Consider the following 24,457-nt stretch of genomic DNA (forward strand, 5'->3'; position numbering starts at 1 on the left):
AGCAAAAACTCCCTGGAGCGTCTGCAGATGTTATTCAGCATACAATGCTGAGAAGTAAGGGAGACAGAGCTTTTGCCACTGTGGCCCCCAGACTACGGAAGTCTCTCCCTCCGAGCTTAAGATCTGTGGACTCAGTAGTCTCTTCTAAAAAAACAACTAAAAACATATTTTTAGAATTGCATTTCATTAACTTTTTGTCCGTTTTTGTTTTATACCTTGTTATCTCTGTGTGAAGCACGTTGTGATCTTTTGTCTAGAAAGGTGCTATATTAATAAAATTTTACTTACTTACTTACTTATTATTACATATTTCTGAAAGAACATGAAGGCTACGACACCAGGGACTTAAATCCTGCAGTGCTAGACATGTTCTCCTGCTTAAGCCAGTACATGTCAAGACCTGTCTAAAGTTTGCTAGAGAGCATTTAGATGATCCAGAAGACAATTGGGAGAATGTCATATAAAAACTTGTCGAGTTTGAAAGAGAAAGAATGCCGAGTTGTATCCAAAGAACACCACACCTACTGTGAAGCACTGGGGTGAAAACATCATGTTTTGGGGCTGTTTTCCTCCAAAGGGACCAGGACGACTGATCCCTGTAAAGGAAAGAATGAATGGGGCCATGTATCATGAGATTTTGAGTGAAAACCTGCTTCCATCTGCAAGGCCATTGAAGATAAAATGTGGCTGGGTTTTTCAGCATGACAACAGTGTGTGAAAACCATGTGAAGAATAACAGAAAACGTTTGACCTCTGTCATTGCCAACAAAGGGTATGAAACAAAGTATAGAGATGAACTTTTGATCTTGACCGAATACTGACTTTCCGCCATCATTTGCAAATAAATTCTTTAAAAATCAGACAATCTGATTTTCTGGATTTTTTTTCTCATTTTATCTTTCATAGTTGCGGTATACCTATGATGAAAATTACAGGCCTCTCTCATCTTTTTAAGTAGGAGAACAATTGGTGGCTGACTAAATACTTCTTTGCCCCACTGTATCTGTTCAACAGTCAGAGTGTTTCTCTAACAGGAGGACACTCTTTACACTCAACTCAGCACAGACACACCGAGGAACCAGTAATAGAAAAATTAAAACCAAACCCAGGATAAAGAGGTTCAGTGAATGTGGTGTTGAAGGTGTGGAGGTGGATCAGAGTGTCAGAGGAGACTCTGTAGAAGGACAGAGTGCCAGCAGGACAGTCCACATACACTGCTACTCTGTTAGAGACAGAGGAGGAGGAGGAGGAGGAGGAGGAAGAGGAGGAGGAGGAGATGGATGTTGCTCTGTTATTGTGCCAGACAGAATCAGGACCATCATCAGAACATCTCAGTCTCCAGGACTGATCATTTCGTCCGAACCAACAGTCATAGCTGCCTCCTTTCCTTCTGATGCTTCTGTAACTCACTGATATATGAACGTCTCCTCTCCACTCGACCTCCCAGTAACAGCGACCAGTCAGACCATTTCTACACAGCAGCTGAGACCAATGATCAAATCTGTCTGGATGATCAGGATATGACTGAACCTCCTTCACATGTGTCACCTTCCTGTTGTTGTCCGACAGTTGGAGGTTTGAGTGTACTGTGTTTGTGTCGATTGTGAGTTGACAGGAATCTGATGGAGAGAACAAACACAATCCAGCTGCAGTTATTGATCCATCATCTGTTCATTGATTGACACTTTGATGATGACTCCTGACATGATGAAGATGGTTGAATGTGTGCTGCTTTGTTTTCATGAATCCCATTAAAAACACACTTACACTTCCTCAGACCTGGTCTCAACCATTGGACTCCAGCAGGCTCCACCCTGAAAGGAGGAGGGGGGTCAGACCAGCACAGTCTCTTTCAGCATATTACATTGTTAATTAGTATATACACACATCACAAAGCAGCAGTCACAAAAAACGGTTTTGATAGCCCCTCGTCATCATTATGTTGAGTTTTGTTTCCCCTGTCTCATTAGTTAGATTTTCTTCAGCTCTGTTCGCCAGTTATCTCTCTCTCTACCCTAATCTCCTCCTTTGTATTTATACCCCGAGTTGGGTTCTTTTCTTGTTCTACTTCTAGTTCCAATCTGTGTTCTCTTACCCTATTCTGTTATTGCATTTTTGTTAGTCTGTCATTTTCCAGCGAATAAAAGCAGTGTTTTAAGTTTAATTTTGGTCTCACAAGTTCTGCATTGGGATCCACTTCTTGTCTGCAGTGTTACCAACTTAGTGACTTTGTCGCTATATTTAGCGACTTTTCAGACACCCTTACAAACTGTCTTTCTAAAAAGCGACTAGCGACAAATTTGGTGACTCCAGCTGGTGTTATTAGGAAGACTTTTTTTGTGAAAGCACGTATCGCTCTTACTTTCAGCAAGCAGTGAGTGCTGCCATGCCAAAGCGCTCACGACGGCGGATCGTCAACAGTCGCCCCCAGCTGCTGTCAGAGCAGGAAATGTTAACCCTTAAGCATACAAACTGCAAATGAATCGGGCAAGAGTGAAGCAGCTGCTCCCACCTTGACTGTAACACAGTCAGTTCTTCTTTTACTCTTACTTTTTGTGGATTCAAGGTTTAAAACTACTTTAAAAAAACACACACACACACAAAGTCACTCTGCCAGAGTGCCTATTTCGGGTCACTTTTGCTGGTCCAAGCCCGGATAAAGGAGATGGGTTGGAATTGTGACATTAAAAAAAAACAATAATTGCTAAAAGAATTTAATTTGTCTTCTAAATATATTCTAAATGCATTTAGGGTGTTTTTTACTCACTTTATGTCTCTTCCACAATGTTATTTCTCTCTTCTACAACCTAGGTTATAATACATTAGCATGACCAATTATGCAAATTAGGTGAGGATGTCATTTAGCGACTTCTAGCGACTTTTAGGACAGCCAATAGCGATTTTCCTTATTGAGGAGTTCGCAACACTGCTTGCCTGCCACAAAAAGGTTTCCATCACAATCATCATCTGATGGGTTTGAATCTCTCCTCTCCCACTCCTAATGAACTCCTCTATAAGTGGTAGTAAACAGAGAACACTGACAATTTTATGCTGTGGATAATTAACAGAAAAGCATATTTTTTTCAACAAAAATCTTTTTAACTGCAGGTTCAAGTGTTGTCAGCCCTGAAGCTATCCGGTCTTTAAGTCTGACATCATTAGCCATGTCTGGGCCCAACCTCCGCTGCATGTCCCTAAGTCAAATGATCACTGCAGGATCACTGAGAGTTGAAAAACTGTCTAAATTCAGTGTTCTGCTCTACCAGGTGTAACAATTAAGTTTAACATCCAGGCATCCATGAAAACAGAATTTATCAAATTTAATGAAGTTAGAAGTTAGCAGGGAGTTAGCTCTCTATTTTCCACCTAAACATGATATACCATGTTCTAACTGAGGGATTTCTGAAACAAATTAAGACATACAGCTCTGCTTTCACTTCCAACATAAATGAAGACAGGAAAGTAAACAGCAGTGACGTTTGTAGGATTACTGAAGTTGGAATAGCTGATATATAACGATGTGCTATGTGATCGCTAGCGACACAGTTATGTTAGCATAATATAAACGGTGAAGCTGGAGGATGAACGCTAACTTTTTTCGACTCCATAAAAGTTAACGTGAGGGTTCCCGATGGTTAGATGCAATCGCATGGCAGGATGCTGTAAACAAACCAAACCTCAGTGAGGGAAGAACTAAGAAAATCCATGCACAATACGAGGTTAGTCATTATTATACTGCTGCATGGACTGGGCTGTAGTTACATCATAGGGTTTTAAAAACTGAGCTTTAAAATCAATAGCGGTAATAAAAACTGTGAGAGGCCAACAGTGATAACTGACTGGGTGGATTTCTGGCTGCGACATCCCCTATGTAGCCGGTGTATTAGAAAGACTCGGGAAAGTCTTGAACTAGTCTCGCACAGGGCTTAAATCTGGGACTCTCCACCATTTGACCCTAGAACTGAAGAAACTTCTCGGATGAGAGGTGAAACATCTTCAAGCAACTTAAAGAAGTCCAGACGCTTTTCCTTCCAAGCTCCGTAGACCATGGAACAAATGCTTTAATAAGCAAACAGGGAAAACCCCTTACCAAATGCTGACAGATTTATCAAAAATGCAGACATTTGGGTCTGTATGCTATGCATCCAAACAAGAGAAGGGAATGCTTATTTCAAAATGTGACCAAGGATTCTTTGTAGGTTATGATAAGAACAGTCCTGCCTACTTAGTTTACCACCCTGAAAATAAGAAACGTAGACTTGTTAAGTTTGTGAGCAAAGTAAATGTACAAAGACAAACACAGACAGATGAGACAGAGCTAAAGGATGACTATGGCAGAGTAAGACAGCATATGGCTGACAGACTCTCAGAGAACATTGACAAGAACAATAAACCACATAGCAGACAGGTCTGGCCCGGATCTGGTTTCAAGCCGGCGCTGCTGGCATGGTAAGTGGTATGTACTCCAGATATGGGCCAGGCTTGGTGTAGATGGCACTGTTTATATGATGGCATGCCACATCTGGCCCAATTGTGGTTTGGTTTATCCAATTCTTTGAGTTAGCTGATTCTATGGCTTCTTTAAATGTGAGTAATATGTCACACACTGCCCTGTAGCAGTAGTCTATGGTAGTTCAATTCAATTCAATTCAATTCAATTTTATTTATATAGCGCCAAATCACAACAAAAGTCGCCTCAAGGCGCTTTATATTGTACAGTAGATCGCACAATAATAAATACAGAGAAAAACCCAACAATCATATGACCCCCTATGAGCAAGCACTTTGGCGACAGTGGGAAGGAAAAACTCCTTTTAACAGGAAGAAACCTCCGGCAGAACCAGGCTCAGGGAGGGGCGGGGCCATCTGCTGCGACCGGTTGGGGTGAAAGACCGAAAACAGGATAAAGACATGCTGTGGACGAGAGACAGAGATTAATAACAGATATGATTCGATGCAGAGGTCTATTAACACATAGTGAGTGAGAAAGGTAACTGGAAAGGAAAAACTCAATGCATCATGGGAATCCCCGGAAGCCTACGTCTATTGCAGCATAACTAAGGGAGGATTCAGGGTCACCTGGTCCAGCCCTAACTATATGCTTCAGCAAAAAGGAAAATTTTAAGCCTAATCTTGAAAGTAGAGATAGTGTCTGTCTCCCGTATCCAAACTGGAAGCTGGTTCCACAGAAGAGGGGCCTGAAAACTGAAGGCTCTCCCTCCCATTCTACTTTTAAATACTCTAGGAACAACAAGTAGGCCTGCAGAGCGAGAGCGAAGTGCTCTAATAGGGTGATATGGTACTACAAGGTCATTAAGATAAGATGGGGCCTGATAATTTAAGACCTTGTATGTGAGGAGCAGGATTTTGAATTCAATTCTGGATTTAACAGGAAGCCAATGAAGGGAAGCTAAAACAGGAGAAATCTGCTCTCTCTTTCTAGTCCCTGTCAGTACTCTTGCTGCAGCATTTTGGATAAGCTGAAGACTTTTCAGTGAGTTTTTTTGGACATCCTGATAATAATGAATTGCAGTAGTCCAGCCTGGAAGTAATAAATGCATAAACTAGTTTTTCAGCATCATTCTGAGACAGGATATTTCTAATTTTAGAGATGTTGCGCAAATGGAAGAAAGCAATCCTACATATTTGTTTAATATGTGCGCTGAAGGACATGTCCTGGTCATAAATTACTCCAAGGTTCCTCACAGCATTACTGGAGGCCAAGGTAATGCCATCCAGAGTAAGAATCTGGTTAGATACCATATTTCTAAGATTTTCAGGGCCGATTACAATAACTTGAGTTTTATCTGAATTAAGAAGCAGAAAGTTAGTGGCCATCCAGGTCTTTATGTCTTTAAGACATTCCTGGAGTTTAACTACTTGGTGTGTGTTACCTGGCTTCATGGATAGATAGAGCTGCGTGTCATCTGCATAGCAGTGAAAATTTATGCTGTCTTCTAATGATGCTGCCTAAGGGAAGCATGTATAGTGTAAACAGAATTGGTCCTAGCACTGAACCCAGTGGAACACTATAATTGACCTTAGTGTGTGAAGAGGACTCTCCATTTACATGTACAAATTGGAGTCTATTAGATAGATATGATACAAACCACTGCAGCGCAGTACCTGTAATACCTACAGCATGTTCTAATCGCTCTAATAGGATATTACTGTCGACAGTATCGAACGCTGCACTGAGGTCTAGCAGGACAAGCACAGAGATGAGTCCACTGTCAGAGGCCATAAGAAGATCATTTGTAACCTTCACTAAAGCTGTTTCTTTGCTGTGATGAGCTCTGAAACCTGACTGAAACGCTTCAAATAAGCCATTACTCTGCAGATGATCTGTTAGCTGTTTGACAACTACTCTTTCAAGGATGTTTGATATGAAAGGAAGGTTGGAGATTGGCCTATAATTAGCTAAGACAGCTGGGTCTAGAGATGGCTTTTTAAGTAAAGGTTTAACTACAGCCACCTTGAAGGCCTGTGGTACATAGCCAATTATTAGAGATAGGTTGATCATATTTAAGATTGAAGAATTAATTAATGGCAGGACTTCTTTGAGCAGTTTTGTAGGAATGGGGTCTAAAAGACACGTTGATGGTTTGGAGGAATTAATTACTGAAGTCTACTCAGAAAGATCAATTGGAGAAAAAGAGTCTAACTTAACATCAATGGTACTAAAAGTAGCTGTAGATAATATTACATCTGTCGGATGATTATTGGTAATTTTTTCTCTAATGATAAAAATTTTATTTGTGAAGAAGTTGATGAAGTCATTACTAGTTAATGTTAAAGGGATTGTTGGCTCAGTAGAGCTCTGACTTTTTGTCAGCCTGGCTACAGTGCTGAAGAGAAACCTGGGGTTGTTCTTATTTTCTTCAATCGGTGACGAATAGTAAGATGTTCTGGCTTTGCGGAGGGCTTTCTTATAAAGCAGCAAACTATTTCTCCAGGCTAAATGATGATCCTCTAAATTTGTGACACGCCATTTCCTCTCCAGCTTATGAGTTATCTGTTTTAGGCTACGTGTTTGAGAATTATACCATGGAGTCAGGTACTTCTGATTTGAGGCCTTAGTTTTCACCGGAGCTACAGTATCCAGAGTCGTACGTAGTGAGGAGGTAAAATTATTAACAAGATAATCGACCTCTGTTGGAGTAGCGTTCAGATAGCTGCTCTGCTCTATGTTGGTACAGGGCATTGAAGATGATAACAGTGGGTGGATTATATTCTTAAACTTAGTTACAGCGCTTTCAGAAAGACATCTACTGTGATAAAGTCTACTCTCCACTGCTGTGTAATCAATTATTGTAAATGTAAATGTTATCAGGAAATGATCAGACAGCAGAGGGTTTTCAGGAAACACTGTTAAATGTTCAGTTTCTATGCCATATGTTAAAACAAGATCTAGAGTGGTGGGTGGGTTCTTTTACATTTTGAGAGAAGCCAATTGAGTCTAATAAGAGACTAAATGCAATGTTGAGGCTGTCATTTTTAGCATCTACATGGATGTTAAAATCACCCACAATAATTACTTTATCTGAGCTGAGCACTAAATCAGATAAAAAGTCTGAGAAATCAGAGAGAAACTCTGTGTAAGGCCCAGGTGGACGATAGATGATAACAAGGAAGACTGGTTTCTGAGTTTTACAGCTGGGGTGGACGAGGCTAAGCATCAGGCTTTCAAATGAATTAAAAGTCTGTCTTGGTCTTTGGTTGATTAATAGGCTGGTGTGAAAAATTGCTGCCACACCGCCCCCTCGGCCTGTGCTTCGAGGTATCTGGTAGTTAGAATGACTCAGGGGTGTTGATTCATTTAAACTAATATAATCATCCTGCTGCAACCAGGTTTCTGTAAGGCAGAGTAAATCGAATTGTTGATCAATTATTAAGTCATGTACTAACAGAGACTTGGAGGAGAGAGACCTAATATTTAATAATCCACATTTCACTGTTTTACTCTTTGGTTCAGATGTGGATACTGTATTGTTCTTTCTTTGTGATTTCTTACGTTTAAGTTGTTTATTGCTGGTTTTTAGTTTGTTTTTTGTCTTTTTGGGAGCTGACACAGTCTCAATGGAGATGGGTTTTTGGGGGGGTAGCAGGAGGAGAGAAGCTGCAGAGAGGCGTGTAAGACTGCAACTCTGCTTCCTGGTCCCAACTCTGGATAGTCATGTTTTAGTGTGGTAGTGTGGATCTCATCATGGACCATGGACCATCTACCACTGTTGTCAGTTTCAAAGTCATTTAGATGACTCGGTTTCCTTCTCTCCCTAGTAGGATACTTCTTGTTGACAAATCCATCACTTGATGCACATGACTTTTTTCGTTCCTGCTCATCAAGTATACCACTTTGTGGACTTTTGTTGCTCACTATGGGTTCTTGATCCTCCTTCTTACATAGCAAAATTGGTATGGCCCAGATCTGGCCCACATAATGTGCTTACATATGTCCCACATACCGCAAAGAATGACGGCCCTTTTTTCTACAAGCTAACACCTGTTTTCTATGAGCCTTGGCCAGATAACAGTTGGTGTCGTAAACCACCGCCTCTGTTTGTTCTCAGCACATCAACAAAAAAAAGCGGGACACCCTCTACATTGGAGAGACCAAACAGTCAGTTCATGAATGCATGGCACAACATAGAAGAGCCACCTCGACGGGACAAGACTCAGCTGTCCATCTGCATCTAAAGGTCACGCTTTTGAGGACACCAGTGTTCACATTTTGGACAGAGAAGACAGGATGCTTTGTTTTGACCTGGATGACTGAGAACTGTGGTGGCAGATTTCTTTTCTGTTGTATTAATCACATATTTTAATCATATCACATTAGTAATAGCAATATCACTTTCTCACTTTAGTATAGTAAGAGCACTCCTGTCACCAGTTTGCATGTATGCGTAATGTTATGACAAGTGGGCCCCAAATTTTATTGCATTTTCACATTGGAGTCATGGAAGACTTGAAAACCTCCAGATCCCCTGCTTTTAGGGAGGTGGCAGCCGAGCAGAAAGCAAGGTCACAATTCTCGCTGTGAGGGAGGAGGTTTTAAGGATGAGGCTGATGGTATAGGCCCCCTGTGAGGTGGGACAACATGTAAGAGTTGTGGAATGTTCTTTGTCTGTGTCTCTGTATATAAGATGCAAGGGCAGTGGCAACAATTTAGAGATCAACCTAGTGTTGGCTGGGATGGTTCTCTCCACATTGCAATGTGTTTATTAAACCCTCTTCTAAACACTCACTGGGTGTGTTGCAGGTTATTGTTAAATTTTCCACAACAGAACCTTCACAGACATATCGACAAATACAAAGCAAATACAGCCAGAAGATGGGGATAAATTACAGAGATACATTCTTACTAACAACTAACTTAACAAGCATTAAAGTTCTGTTACAGAAAGCAGCTCAGGAGAACTTGTTACTCCATCAAATTGCTGTCTTCAAATCAATTTGATGGAGATTTCATGCTCCCATCAATTATGGAGACCCCCTAAATGCATATATATGGATATTATTTAGCTATCCTAGTTACTGCATGTGTTACTGCAACAAACAGGAACACAGGAGCATCCTCTATCAAACTTTCTCCATACCTGAGACTGTTCAGTCTCCAGGACGATTCCTTCAGTCCAGCAAACAGCAGCTTCATTACTGAGTCTCCTGGGTCATTGTAGCTCAGGTCCAGCTCTCTCAGATGGGAGGGGTTGGAGCTCAGAGCAGAAACCAGAGAAGTACAGCCTTCCTCTGTGATCAGACAGCGTGATAGACTGCAGATACACAAAACAACAATCCATCTGTGAACAGTTCACTAAACGATTCATTTTATTTATCACTCTCTTTTCTGATGCAATGGCATCCATTCAGTATGTCTATTCAGTTCAGTTTAGCTGTTTATAAAGTTACAATAGTTCACAATTTTAATAGGGTTTTTTTTTTTACTCACATTAATTCCATCCATTCAATTCAACTTATAAATGACAACACTTGTGTCAAGTTGATCAGTAGTGTAATGTAGACCCATCAATATTAACCCTTTAATAACAACAGAACACTTAAAACAATCAGGCAATACCCTTTTACAAGCACTTTTCCACATTGGGAAGGAAGAATTTCCTTTAAACAGGTAGAGACCTCCAAAATAACCAGACTCAAGGAGTTGCTATCTTGCTTAGTTTGTGGATGAGAAGAAAAAGAAGACAAACAAGGAGAGCACTGATAGGTAAAGAAAATTTAATTTTAGCTCTTTGCGGGGGTGGATGCATCTTTTCACCATCTCCTCCTTTATCTTTCCCGCTTACCTTCTCATGTCTTTTGTCTAGTCTTGTCTAACTCTAGCCCTCAGAGAACCTCTTAGTCTTGTTCTCTAAAACCTAAAGAATTATGGATTTGATCAACTGGTCCCTTAACAAAACTGACACTCTCTTCTCTATGAGAAGCCTGGGCTTGGGAGAGCCAATTGTCCTGCAGAGACATTTGCTGCTGGATACTCAATGTCAGTTGCACCGTGTGCCTGGCGACACTCTCAATGGAGGACATTGAACGAAATCTCTCATCCGGAACCATGTTAACAGAGTTCTGGCTGCTCAGAGCTGGCTCAGGCCTGGCTTATCAAAGGCACAAAGAAAGTGGTTACAGCTGTTCAAGACCCCACAATGCTGGCTGACATGATTGTCGACGGACTGTATTTATTGAACACTAAATTGCCCCCCCCCCCCCTGGTTCTCCTTGATAACGGGACTGTGTTTTGACACTTGCCCATATCGTTCAAGGACACCTCCGTCAGGTGAGGACTGTTGACTTTTGCTTAACCAGGTGAAACGACACTCTCTCTCAAGTTGAGCACAGGACACACACACACACACACACATGCACAGATATGCATGTACACTGACACAGATGTACGCACAGCCTCCTCCCCCATTCCAAACGCCTCCAATGCTTGCTACCCACCCGATGTAGAATGGGAATGGCGCTGGACAGGATGGCTGTAGTCTGCACCGGATCATTCCTTACCCCATACCCAGCCCCTGTTGCATGTCACGTTCTTTTACATGGTGTAAAATGTGAAGATTCATGTGCTTTTTTGTGCTGAGGTGTTTTTCTTTTAACTTTCCTCAAACTGCACTCCTATATGAGCTCAATTTGCGGAAAGTCCTTTTTTTTTCTCTTCTTGTACCTGATGTGGGTATTTTCCTTTCCTTTGTTTTTTTTTACCATTCTACCTCTGTCCGACCTGTCTTCCCAATGTGAATGTTTGTTCTATGGACGCATGGTCAGTAGGGGTCCAGTTTCACTGCAAGTAACTGTACGTGTAACACGCAACATGTAATGCTTAACTTGGTATGTGACAAATAAAGATTGACTTGAATTGAAAAAAAAAAAAACAAACTACAGAATATTATAGATCAAAGTTAATAACATGCACCAGTGGTAGAAGACTGCCTCACGGGATGTCCCCCTAGCAGTCTTAGGTTTTAGCAGCATAATTAAACCTGAACCACCTGAAGTGCCACTGGAGAATTAGGACAATTATATTCTATAGATATTTAAAATATGATGGGGCCTGATTAGTTAAGACTTGTTTATCAGAAAACAATATATTTAATTCTAGATTTCATCATTTAAATTCAATTCTGAATTTAATGGGAGGCCAATGGAGAGAAATATGGTCTTTTTTTCTAGTCCCGGTCAGTACTCACAGTGCACCATTTGGGGTCAATGGTTTTCACTAACATTTTAGAACAGCCTGATAGTAAATTAAGTAATGATAATGAATAATCAAGCCTAGAAATCACAAGCGTGTCACTGTGATTTTAGGCCCCACATGTTTTAATTTCTATTAACCAATGGGGTGACTGTCGCTCAGAACATAGAGCAAGTCATCATTTCTCACTCACCATTGATAACTCCACAGTTTTCCCCTCACCTCAGGTTAAGAGCCTTGGTGTCATCCTAGACAGTTCACTATCCTATAAATCTCACATCAATAATCTCACCCGTTCTGCCTATCCGTGAAATTCGGGATAGTGTTACAAACTTCTTCTGCTCACCTTCAAGGCCCTTCATAAGTTCACCTAAAATGATGACAGAGGCCAGTAATTTGCACCAGAGGTACACGTCAACTGTGAGAGACAGAATGTGAAAAAAAATCCATGAATACACATGGTAGGATTTGTAAAGAATTTATCCGTAAATCAGGGTGGCAAATAAGTATTTGGTCAATAACAAAAATACAACTCAATACTTTGTAACATAACCTTTGTTGGCAATAACAGAGGTCAAACGTTTACTATAGGTCTTTACCAGGTTTGCACACACAGTAGCTGGTATTTTGGCCCATTCCTCCATGCAGATCTTCTCCAGAGCAGTGATGTTTTGGGGCTGTCGCCGAGCAACACGGACTTTCAACTCCCGCCACAGATTTTCTATGGGGTTGAGGTCTGGAGACTGGCTAGGCCACTCCAGGACTTTCAAATGCTTCTTACGGAGCCACTCCTTTGTTGCCTGGGTGGTGTGTTTTGGATCATTGTCATGTTGGAAGACCCAGCCGCGTTTCATCTTCAAAGTTCTCACTGATGGAAGGAGGTTTTGGCTCAAAATCTCACGATACATGGCCCCATTCATTCTGTCCTTAACACGGATCAGTCGTCCTGTCCCCTTGGCAGAAAAACAGCCCCATAGCAGGATGTTTCCACCCCCATGCTTCACAGTAGGTATGGTGTTCTTGGGATGCAACTCAGTATTCTTCGTCCTCCAAACACGACGAGTTGAGTTTATACCAAAAAGTTCTACTTTGGTTTCATCTGACCACATGACATTCTCCCAATCCTCTGCTGTATCATCCATGTGCTCTCTGGCAAACTTCAGACGGGCCTGGACATGCACTGGCTTCAGCAGCGGAACACGTCTGGCACTGCGGGATCTGATTCCCTGCCGTTTTAGTGTGTTACTGATGGTGACCTTTGTTACTTTGGTCCCAGCTCTCTGCAGGTCATTCACCAGGTCCCCCCGTGTGGTTCTGGGATCTTTGCTCACCGTTCTCATCATCATTTTGACCCCACGGGATGAGATCTTGCGTGGAGCCCCAGATCGTGGGAGATTATCAGTGGTCTTGTATGTCTTCCATTTTCTGATGATTGCTCCCACAGTTGATTTTTTCACACCAAGCTGCTTGCCTATTGTAGATTCACTCTTCCCAGCCTGGTGCAGGTCTACAATACTTTTCCTGGTGTCCTTCGAGAGCTCTTTGGTCTTGGCCATGGCAGAGTTTGGGGTCTGACTGTTTGAGGCTGTGGACAGGTGTCTTTTATACAGATGATGAGTTCGAACAGGTGCCATTCATACAGGTAACGAGTGGGGGACAGAAAAGCGTCTTACAGAAGACGTTACAGGTCTGTGGGAGCCAGAGATTTTCCATGTTTGAGGTGACCAAATACTTATTTGCCACCCTGATTTACGGATAAATTCTTTACAAATCCTACCATGTGTATTCATGGATTTTTTTTCACATTCTGTCTCTCACAGTTGACGTGTACCTCTGGTGCAAATTACTGGCCTCTGTCATCATTTTAGGTGGGGGCACTTGCACAATCGGTGGCTGACTAAATACTTTTTTGCCCCACTGTAAATATTCTTGAGTAACATACTAACGCCAAGTTGCTCTCCGATACTATGAATGTGTTTGAATGTTAGATGAAAGCACTTATGTCGAAAAAGCATTAAAATAGTGCTTGTTTGAATGGGTGTGAATAAGGCAAGATTTACGGTTGCTGACCTCTAGGGGCTGTCCCCATATGAGAGAGCTCTTTCTCTGCTCTCTGGCAGCAGCACTATGCCCTCCCTTGTTTTAAATGCACTTTAGAACAACACGCAGCAACACTACACATGAGCGGGAGCAGGGAGGTATGGGGTCTTCACACACCCCCGTTCTCTGCCAGCCATCGGGGTGGGGGGCTGGGAGGAGGTGTTGGCTGTCCGATTGGCCTCCCTGCTTCTGCGGAGCCTGGGGCGGTCTGCTTGCCTCCACCCCGGGGGAAAGGGTCACATCTCTTGGGTCTGGGTGCCTTTTCCCCCTCTGGGGGCGAGGATACCCTGACCCGGGGTATAGAGTATGTTTGGGGAGTATGATTGTGTGTACATGTGCATATATGTCTATTCCTACGTTGGGTGAGTGCTGAGTGTTTGTATATGTGTGCATGAGGGTGGGAATGCATGTTTGTGTCTGTGTGTGCCTGTTTGTCTGTGTTTATATGTCAGGTCGGGTCTTAGACTCCACCTCCCTGGGAACACCCAGGCCCTCCAAAGTGTGGAGGCCTATCTCCCCTCACCACACTCCCTGCCGGTAACTGATGCCCTCAGGGGTTGGTGCATTGGTGGTTCTTGGTGTCCGGGGCTGGGCGCTCAGGTATGCACCAGCTCACTCCCGGTGGCTACTTGGCGGGGCCTGGTGCCTGTCGCTCGGTCAGGCCTCTTCCGGGGCAAAGGGGGCCCTCGAACCTCCGGCCTCGGGGCCTGCAGCTTGGTTCACTCTGGCACAGCTGGCTGCCGGCACAGCCGGCGGGCACGCCAGTGCAGCCCCCTCTGGCTTCTGCTCCGTGGCTACTGGGTGACCCCTCGTCTGGGGATCTCCTCAGCCCTTCCCAGGAGGGTGGCACGGATGCCCCTCCGGTGGTACTCCTTGGGCTCTCGCACTCTGGGGTCCCTGGATGTCTGGAGCCTGGATCTCCTGCTTCAGCCCCTGGGGGACTGGGCTTCCCTTCTGTTTTTCTTTTCCTTCCTCTCTTTCTTTCTCCCTTTCCTATCCCCCAGTCATGTCTGTCTCATCTGTAACAACTGAAAATAAAATAAATAATAACAACAAAAGTTGATCAAATGGACCAATACGGCAATGCCATGATGATCCATTTGGCAAAATAAATCCATTTGGTATCCTTGTTGGTCTTCAGACAACAATTCTGACGGCTAAAGAACCAAATGGGACAGACAAAAAAAAAAAAAGTAGAGAGAGCTCTTTCTCCTCCTTCTGTGTTCCAGGTCTGCCTCATTAACTGCAACTGCTAAAACGCCACGCCCCTTCTCCTTCACTTCTTTCTGGGCTGTGGGCTGCAGTGGTTTGGGCAGCAGGCTGTAGCTGTGTAAACCCATTAAACATGGTGTGACTTTGATTTTCCTTTTTGTGAATAAAGGTGTGCCTTTACAGAGACAGCTGGAAACCACGTTGGAAGCACATAGGGGTTCTATGCCATTTTTGTTTCAACCATTTTTCTCATGTTTTGTGGCTACACAGGGAGCTTAGCCATTGTATTTTGTTTTCTGACAAAGAGATCTTGGTTTGTTTTTTAGTTAGAAAGGGGGTGTTTTCTTTGTTTTTTTGGCCTTGGAGACCCTAATGCGTAGAGCTTCCCTGTGTTTTATTTTGGACCAAATTGGTTCTTTTGGAATTGTAAAATAATCAGTTATAATGATGTCGACTTGGTGACAGTTAGTAGTTCTCATTTCACTTTGTGTTACCCCCACCCCAGATAATACTTCGTTTTTATGTAACAGCAAGTTGCATAAAGGGCTTTTAGTGCTCAGTGGAAAGTGAGCAGAGTTAAAAAGTGTCACATAAGAGCCAGTCCATTTTGCAATTCTATATAGATTAGCTATTTTTAATGAGATACAGATTCTAAATAACAGTTGGTGGAAATGACTGGATCCTGACCTGAGAGTTTCTAGCATACAGTGTGGACTTCGAACTCCCGCAGACAAAAGCCTAACTCCGGAATCCTTCAGGTCATTGTCACTCAGGTTCAGCTCTCGCAGACTTGAGGACTGGGAGCTGAGAACTGAAGACAGAGTTTCACAGCTTTTCTCTGACAGGTTACAGACATTCAATCTGAAAGATAAAGGCAAACAGAAAAACAATGGCATTAAACTGTATTATAGGTGGGGTGAAGTGTTGGGATATTTGAGAATATTTAATGTTCTTTCATAACTGCCTGGAATACTTTTTTCCTTTTTGCCAAAATGAGAAAAGTGGCAGTTTACTGTGAATTGGAAATAATAAAAAAAAATTACTGAGATATAAAAAGAAATGTATGAAGCTGACATTATTAAATAAACATTTTACATTGTTAATTGTCTCATTTATGTCCTTTGATCTGACCTCAGAGTTTCCAGTGTACAATGTGGATTCTGTAGTCCTGCAGACAGAATCTTCACTCCAGAATCCTGCAGATTGTTGTTACATAGGTCCAGCTCTCTCAGACCTGAAAACTGGGAGCTGAGAGCTGAGGACAACGCTTCACAGCTTTTCTCTGAAAGAAAACAGCCACTCAGACTAAAAAATAAAACAAAACAAAACACAAATTCATATTCAAAAGCAATCACTTTCGAATTAAACAAGAAAGATGCCCTAAGATTTCTTAGATATAATCCAATTACACCTCTAAATGGAGACCAGTGAAGAAGTGGTAAAAATTAATAAGAAAGTAGTGTTAATCACATTCCTAGTTCTAACATCTGTGATCCTTGTCACATGCTGGACCTTAGGTTCATCCACCAGTTAACCCTCCATCTGAAATAAACCATTTTAGCATCTTTTCAGACCAATTTGCACATATTAGAGTGGGATTTGTTGATATTTTATATTGTCCTCATTAACTCCTTATTGTGGAACAACACACATTAATCGGGATGGGTAATAAGAAAAACAAACAAACAAACAAGCAAACAAAACAACTTGTCACTATTCATTTTTTATTGCACAAACCTACTGTGTTTTCAAGTAGACTTAAAATGTTAAAAGTAAAAGAATAAGTATATATTTACTCACAGAGCTTTGTTGGAGGCTTTGACCACTGGCAGCAGCCTCAGAAGAGCCTCCTCTGAAGCAGAGAATTTCTTCAGGTCAAACACATTCAGATCTTTTCCTGATGACAGTAAGATGAAGACCAGAGCTGACCACTGAGCAGGAGACAGTTTCTCTGTGGAGAGACTTCCTGATCTCAGGGACTGTTGGATCTCCTCCACTAGAGAACGATCATTCAGTTCATTTAGACAGTGGAACAGATTGATGCTTTTCTCTGCAGACAGATTCTCACTGAGCTTCTTCTTGACGTACAGCACTGTTTTCTGATTGGTATGTGTGCTACTTCCTGTCAGTGTCAACAGACCTCGTAAGAGACTCTGAAGCACATGTGAGTTACCTCCTGTTTCTGTCAGCAGGCCTCGTAGGAGAGTCTGATTGGTCTGCAGTGAAAGACCCAGGAGGAAGCGGAGGAACAAGTCCAGGTGTCCATTTGGACTCTGTAAGGCCTTGTTCACAGCACTCTGGTAGAAATGTTTCTGTGCATATTCTCTTGTTTCAGACCTCTTGTAGGTTGTTTGTTGTTCATCCAGCAGATTGAGTCCAGAGTTGATGAAGGTCAGATGGACATGAAGAGCAGCCAGAAACTCCTGAACACTCAGATGGATGAAGCAGAACACCTTGTCTTGGTACAGTCCTCTCTCCTCTTTAAAGATCTGTGTGAACACTCCTGAGTACACTGAGGCTGCTCTGATATCGATGCCACACTCTGTCAGGTCTGATTCATAGAAGATCAGGTTTCCTTTCTGCAGCTGATCAAAAGCCAGTTTTCCCAGAGACTCCATCATCTTCCTGCTCTCTGGACTCCAGTGTGGATCTGTCTCAGCTCCTCCATCATACTTGACCTTCTTCACTTTGGCTTGAACCACCAGGAAGTGGATGTACATCTCAGTCAGGGTCTTGGGCAGCTGTCCTCTCTCTCTGGTTCCCAGCACATCCTCCAGAACTGTAGCAGTGATCCAGCAGAAGACTGGGATGTGGCACATGATGTGGAGGCTTCGTGATATCTTGATGTGGGAGATGATCCTGCTGGCCTGCTCCTCATCTCTGAATCTCTTCTTGAAGTACTCCTCCTTCTGTGGGTCAGTGAACCCTCTGACCTCTGTCACCCTGCTAAGACACTGTGGAGGGATCTGATTGGCTGCTGCAGGTCGTGTGGTTATCCAGAGGCGAGCAGAGGGAAGCAGTTTCCCCCTGATGAGGTTTATCAGCAGCACATCCACTGAGGTGGACTTTCTAGGGTCAGTCAGGATTGTAGTTTTGTGGAAGTCCAGAGGAAGTCGACACTCATCCAGACCATCAAAGATGAACACAACCTGGAAGTCTTCAAAGCTGCAGATTCTTGCTTCTTTGGTTTCAGTAAAGAAGTGATGAACAAGTTCCACCAAGCTGAACTTTTCCTCTTTCAGCACATTCAGCTCTCTGAAAGTGAATGGAAATATGAACTGGATGTCCTGGTTGGCTTTGTCTTCAGCCCAGTCCAGGCTGTATTTCTGTGTTAAGACTGTTTTCCCAATGCCAGCCACTCCCTTTGTCAGCACTGTTCTGATTGGTTCATCTCTTCCAGGTGAGGCTTTAAAGATGTCTTCTTGTCTGATGGTTGTTTCTGGTCTGTCTGGTTTCCTGGATGCTGTTTCAATCTGTCTGACCTCATGTTCATCATTGACCTCTGCAGTCCCTCCCTCTGTGATGTAGAGCTCTGTGTAGATCTGATTCAGAAGGGTTGGGCTTCCTGCTTTAGCGATGCCCTCAAACACACACTGGAACTTCTTCTTCAGCTTAGACTTAAGTTTATGATGACAAACAGCGGCTTGACATTCTTGAAGCGAAGAAAAATAAACACTCAATTCCAAAAAGAATTACTCTTTAAAACATCTTTGAAACATCTTCCATCTCTGGAAAATATTCATTAATCCAATATCTTAAATCTTTAGATAAATCCTGCTCTGCAGTAAAACATGTTTCTCCATCTCATAAGACATTAGTAAATATTTCATTTATCCAAAACTTTAAATCTTTAGATAAATCCTCTTACTGCTCTGCAGATGGTCAGCCAGCTCCTCCTGCTTTATTCTCCTCAGGAAGTCCACTGTGATCTTCACAAATGCCTCTCTGCTGCTGCTCCTCTGACTCTCTAAGCATTCTGGGTAATCTGGACTCAGAACCTTCTGGATCTTCTTCAGCTCGTTCTTCACAAAAGTGATGATGTTGTCCTCCAGCAGCTGGAACAGAATACTTTATGAATGAGCCAATCAGACTGAAATCATGGAGCCAAACATCAGATCCATGTTGGACACACTGACAATCCACTGGTCTACAAAGAGCAGCATGGAGATGACTGTGGACAGAATAGATGTAACAGTAGTTGTTGTTCATGTACAGACCATAAATATGGAGTCCAGCTGTGTTTGATGCTGCTGGGCAGACTGACCACTGGGAACCTCTGAGCTCTGCTGGTCCACTCTGTGGAGGAACCATGAAGAATTAGTTCAAGCACAGGATAAAGATCCAGGAGTTTCTGCTCAAATAACTTCATCTGAATCAAGTTTGTCAAGTTATAAACTCTCAGCTTGTGAACATATCAGTAATTTTCAGTCTGTTTTCATGGACGTCCTTTCAGTGGTGATGTCAGGGATGATTTTGAAGAAGCTCATTAAACTGAACCATCAGCAGATCACTGCTCCAACACCAGAACATGATCCGAGGTCTCCCTCCACCACCCGAACACCAGCTTTACTAACGTGGTAGATCAGTGTAGTACAGATCAATAACTGATGGGTCATTTTATCAAAATCACTGAGTGCTTCACATCTGACCCTCTGATGCTTCTGTAGACATTTTGCATATTTAATGAATGTCTGACAGTTTTACATTCATTCTATGAATACAGTGGAAATGTTGTGTTATAGTCTCCATGTTTTTTCCAGCATCATAAATTATTAAGTTCAGAAAATTAGATTCTTTTGTCACAGCTGGAAAACAACAACATTTATTCTCTATTGAAATCTGCATCGTCCACTCCAAAGGTCACAATCTGAAGGTAACATCTGGTTTTGTTCCCTGTGGTTAACTCTGAGCATCAGTATGGTGGGATTTATCCACTACATTCACACCACTGTGGTTCAGTGTTGTCCTGATGGAGTAACAGCAGCCAGTATGATCCAGGCTTTAGCTGCTGGGTCTCTGTGTGACCTCTCAGACTGTTTAACAGATCAGACACAAAGAGAATCAGAGCAGCTCTTTAAAGACAAACATGAACCCACTCAGGTCACACGTTCCCCACAGATATGAGCATCACTGTCCTCAAACAGCAAATGACCAAGTCTAACATTTGGATCTTTTCTCTTTCATTGTTTTCTTTGTAATGAATCTTTGTAACAATCTGAGGATGTTTCAGGTCAGATTTATCCAGGAAACACAAACATGTAAAGGAGTCATCACAGCTCTCTGACCTCGTTGGTCCAGGTTCACCACTGAAGAGTGGAGGGTGATCTTTGGACCGGTCACTCCTCACAGACGGACAGCTGGACCCTGCAGACTGTGACCTCTGACCTCTGCAGACACAAACATGATTGAAGCAGCTGTGCTCACACAGACTGCAGATAATGCAGCTGTTTCCTGTCAGTAACATCCTCTTAGATTAGAGTTCAGCTTTTTACAGGAAAACTGGACAAAACTGATTTTTGTTTCAAATTTATTTTCATTTCCTCTCAGCTCACAAACACAGTCAGAAAATCAACCAGAATCAACACTGATTATATTGTCAGTGCAGAATTATTTCTGTTACTCAGTGAGTTCAGCTCTCTGACCTCGTTGGTCCAGGTTCAGCACTGAAGCCTGGAGGATTTAGATCTTTGGACCGGTCACTCCTCATAGACGGACAGCTGGATCCTGCAGACTCTGCTCTGTCCTCCTCTTCCTCCATCATCATCTTCAGTCAGTCTGAGAGGTAAACCACAAACACTCAGTGAGTTCACTATAACAGAAGTAACTGAGTTACAGTCGCTGACCGCTGACCTGTCATGTGACCTAAATACCAGGTCAATATGTCTGTATGTTCTCAGTCATCCAGGTCATGTGATCTAAGGAGCTTGGAAAGAAAAGAGACTTTAAATTTCTGGAAGAAGTTTCATCCGAGAAGCTTCTTCAGTTCTAAAACCAAACAGTGGAGAGTTTCAGATATCCCAGATATTTAAACCTGAGAGGGAAAGAAATGATGTCGCTGACCCACTATTGATCCTGTTATTTCAAGGAGGAAACTGAGAGTCTTTTCACCAGGACCACAAACATCAGCTCCAGCAATGATCCACTGATGTGTTTTTATTCCATGTATGAATGTTGTTATTGACAGAGATGAAGTTTGTGTGTCAGTGATGCAGTGACTGTTGTTGTTACCTGTACAGGCTGGTTAGACTCTATGAAACAGATCATACAGATCTCTGCATGTTAGAAGAGACTATTAAAGGTCATGAATGAGACAAAGGCAGGGAGGCGTCCTTTACAGCTAAACAGCAGAGTGAGAGAACAGCCAGCACCTCCACATTTATCAAATTATACAGCACATGTATGATACTGACAGGGATGATAAGGATTTAGTGATTCCATCATTGATGTTACTTATTGATTCTCAGTAGCTCTGCTCTGACAGTCACCACCATCACTGAGCAGCATATCAAAGACATTTGTGCACATTAACTGCAAGTTGTGGGTCAAATGTTTGTGCGTGTTGGAGGCATTTCCTCTTTGTTGTGATCAGTGTTGGTCAATACTCAAAAAAGTCATTATTACACAGAACAATTTGATTAAAAGTAATGGAGTATGTTACTCCTCCAACACTGGGGAGTAAACTGCCATTAAACGAACAGAAGAAGAAGAAAACCCCTGCACATGCGCGGTACGGATCGGGTAGATCCAATTTGTACGGTCCGACTTTGCACATGCGCATTAAGGATTGGGGAGTCCTGATCCGTAACTATCTTTTTATTGTTTTGTTTTTGTCTACATTATATTAAATGCTTCATTATCGGAAACATTTTAGGAGATACTTATTATTCTTAACATCTTAACAGATACTCTGACCCATAAATATCGTAAAACGCTGCGACCGGAAGTAGACACCTTTTGCGCATGCCGGATACCGATCGGGTTTCCGGTACGGATCGGGTAGTGACAGGCTGTATCCCAATTCAGGGTCTGCTCGCTTGAAGTACGCGCACTATGCATACTACGTATGGTGCGTACTATAAGTACGAGAAGTGCGGAAGTGAGAGGCTTGTGAAATGGACGGTCTAGCCTTCGTCGCGCTGTTCAGGTTGCCTATCAACCATGATACTAACCATGATCCACCAGGACAAACTCAGCAGTGTGTGAGGAAGAGGAGGAGGAAGAGCCAGCAGCAGCTGACAGATGGAGAGAATAGACAGACTGTTCCCTGATTGTGAAGGACTGCTAGGAAAGTTTAACATAACTAATTGTCTGTCCTGAATCAGTCTTATTAGGTAATGTTCAAATAATGTTATCATCCCAGTGTTTTCAGTGTGGGAGAAAGTACTCAGGGCCTTCAAGTTACACACTATGAAAGGCAGCAACAAGTTTAATGTTCAGAAACCTAAAGTATGTATCAGCAGCAGAATGGAGCTAAAAATAAATGTTTGTTTCAGTTCTATGAAGCTTTGAGTATTTTGGATTAGTAGCACTGCTGTGTTTGTTGCATCATATTGCTGTAACTGTTTATATGCTTTATATATTCTGAGGTAAGTTGATCTATAGTGTTACATCATATTCTATAAGGATGTTATGTGTTTGTATACTTTCTGCCCAGTTTGACCAATTTAACAGAAGTCAGCCTGTTTAAGGCTCTGATATCTATTCTGTATGACTTAAAGCAGTTATGACATGGTCTCATTTTCTCACCCAATAAAGGAATATTTCATATATCAGTCTAGCCTTTGTTTATCAGAAACAGTTATCACAGCTCGTACATTTTCTTTTTACACATATATGTAAGCATTGAGCCAAATTTAGTAATGCCAACATATTAAAAGAACAACATTTGTCTCTTATATATAAAACATCTGTATATACACTGTCAAAGATACCTGAGTGTCTTTGAGTGAAGATTTAAGGTGATAGGAAATATAAATAACTGCAACTTTAATCTTTGACCCAGAGTGCAAGCTCACTGCTGTAATATATCCTGTAATATATATGTATGTATGTATGTGTGTGTGTGTGTGTGTGTGTGTGTATACGATAATAATCTGTCAATACATATAATATTGTCCATATTATATTTACATTACCACAGTGAGATGACTTTAGTCTCATGAACAACATTAGCTAATTGTTATTTACTAACTAATCTTGAAATGACTGTTCAGTACAGAAATGAAGCCCAACTATCATGTTTCACAGTCCTGTGGTCTCAGCCTCAGATACTCAACTAATCAAAGTGATATCATGACAAAAATGAATGACCAACAGAACATTTTTTCTCCTTCATTTCTGTCACACACTGCTGAATGACACGTTTCTCGCAGTTAGTATCATGGTTGCTAGGCAACCTGAACAGCGCGACAAGGGCTAGACCGTCCCATTTCACAAGCCTCTCACTTCCGCACTACCCGTACTTGTAGTACGCACCGTCCGTAGTACGCGTAGTGTGCGTACTTCAAGCGTGCATACCCTGAATTGGGACACAGCCACAGGGACAGTAAAGGAGGTAAAGGGCTGTGACGTCATCACGTACGCTGCGTCCTCTGTGGGCTCTGAGTGAACTGACAAAGTACAAACTACAAGTACACACACACGAACGTAGCTCAGAGTGAGGACACACTCGGCCTCGTTGGTCCAGCTGTGAGTCCGTTACCGTGAACTATGGAGCAGCAGATTTGTGCTGAAACTAAGCTGCACACAGCTGATGTTAGCCAGGAAACATTACACACTGACTTTAATGGAGAGACCGGAAATACAAACACACACAGTTTGTTGTGTGAAGAAATCAACCATGAACTGAACAAACACTAAAGTTCCTAAAGACAAACTTTTAAAGGAGGAAACAAAGCAAACTTACAGTTTCTTCACACGCCAACAACAAGCTCCACTCCACGAAGCTCAGGAAGTGAAAGTAAACTTTGAGCAGGAAGGAAACACCCAAAGAGATGTTTGAGGACAACCAGCGGCATTAAAACACTGTGTGCTACGTTCAGGTGCACCTCAGAAACTTTCAAACCTCTGGCAGGCTGTGATTTATTTCTGTTGGTTTTCCTGTTTGAAACCCAAACATCTGTCATCACTTTGTTGTTGTCCTTCCTGCAGGGTTTTTATGTTTCAACACTGAACTGATGTTTGTTCAAAGCTCATTTCAACCTGTTGAAGTCATGGATGAAAGTGCAGACTGAGAGTGGATCACATGATGTTTAAGCTGTGTCATGTGACATGTTCAGTATTGTCACACATGTCTAGATTGTCCCTGATATCATAACTGCTCAAACACTGATGATTATATTTGAAGAATTATTACTGATGGTGTGAGGTGAAGCTGGGGTGCAGGAGAGGTCATGACACAGACATAGCCTACACACCAGGCACACACACACTCAC

The 24,457-nt window shown here is 42.3% G+C and overlaps 1 protein-coding gene across 1 annotated transcript; it reads right to left on the minus strand.

Annotated features, from left to right (window-relative positions):
* Nucleotides 1-553: 553 nt before the first annotated feature.
* LOC102076005 (protein NLRC3-like) lies at nucleotides 554-24,053 on the minus strand. Its single transcript, XM_019357195.2, has 11 exons — nucleotides 23,928-24,053; nucleotides 20,665-20,797; nucleotides 20,308-20,409; nucleotides 19,240-19,318; nucleotides 18,891-19,077; nucleotides 17,217-18,674; nucleotides 16,823-17,162; nucleotides 16,154-16,327; nucleotides 15,710-15,883; nucleotides 1,768-1,814; nucleotides 554-1,619 (listed from the first exon to the last, which is right to left on the minus strand). The coding sequence occupies exons 2-11, from the start codon at nucleotides 20,784-20,786 to the stop codon at nucleotides 1,057-1,059; spliced, it is 3,246 nt and encodes a 1,081-aa protein (XP_019212740.1). The 5' UTR covers nucleotides 20,787-20,797; nucleotides 23,928-24,053; the 3' UTR covers nucleotides 554-1,056.
* Between the last annotated feature and the right edge of the window lie 404 nt (nucleotides 24,054-24,457).

Source organism: Oreochromis niloticus, unplaced genomic scaffold, assembly GCF_001858045.2.
Source record: "Oreochromis niloticus isolate F11D_XX unplaced genomic scaffold, O_niloticus_UMD_NMBU tig00001906_pilon, whole genome shotgun sequence".
In the NCBI taxonomy this organism is placed as follows: domain Eukaryota; kingdom Metazoa; phylum Chordata; class Actinopteri; order Cichliformes; family Cichlidae; genus Oreochromis; species Oreochromis niloticus.

Bases quoted from the DNA above. Each gene is read 5' to 3' on its own strand.
- LOC102076005 (XM_019357195.2), bottom strand. From the start codon at position 20,786: ATGATGATGGAGGAAGAGGAGGACAGAGCAGAGTCTGCAGGATCCAGC. The intron at 19,319-20,307 runs GTCAGAGAGCTG...GTTCCTCCACAG, and splicing joins GGTGAACCTGGACCAACGAG to AGTGGACCAGCAGAGCTCAG. The intron at 1,815-15,709 runs GTCAGGATCCAG...TCCTCCTTTCAG, and splicing joins TGTATGCTAGAAACTCTCAG to GGTGGAGCCTGCTGGAGTCC.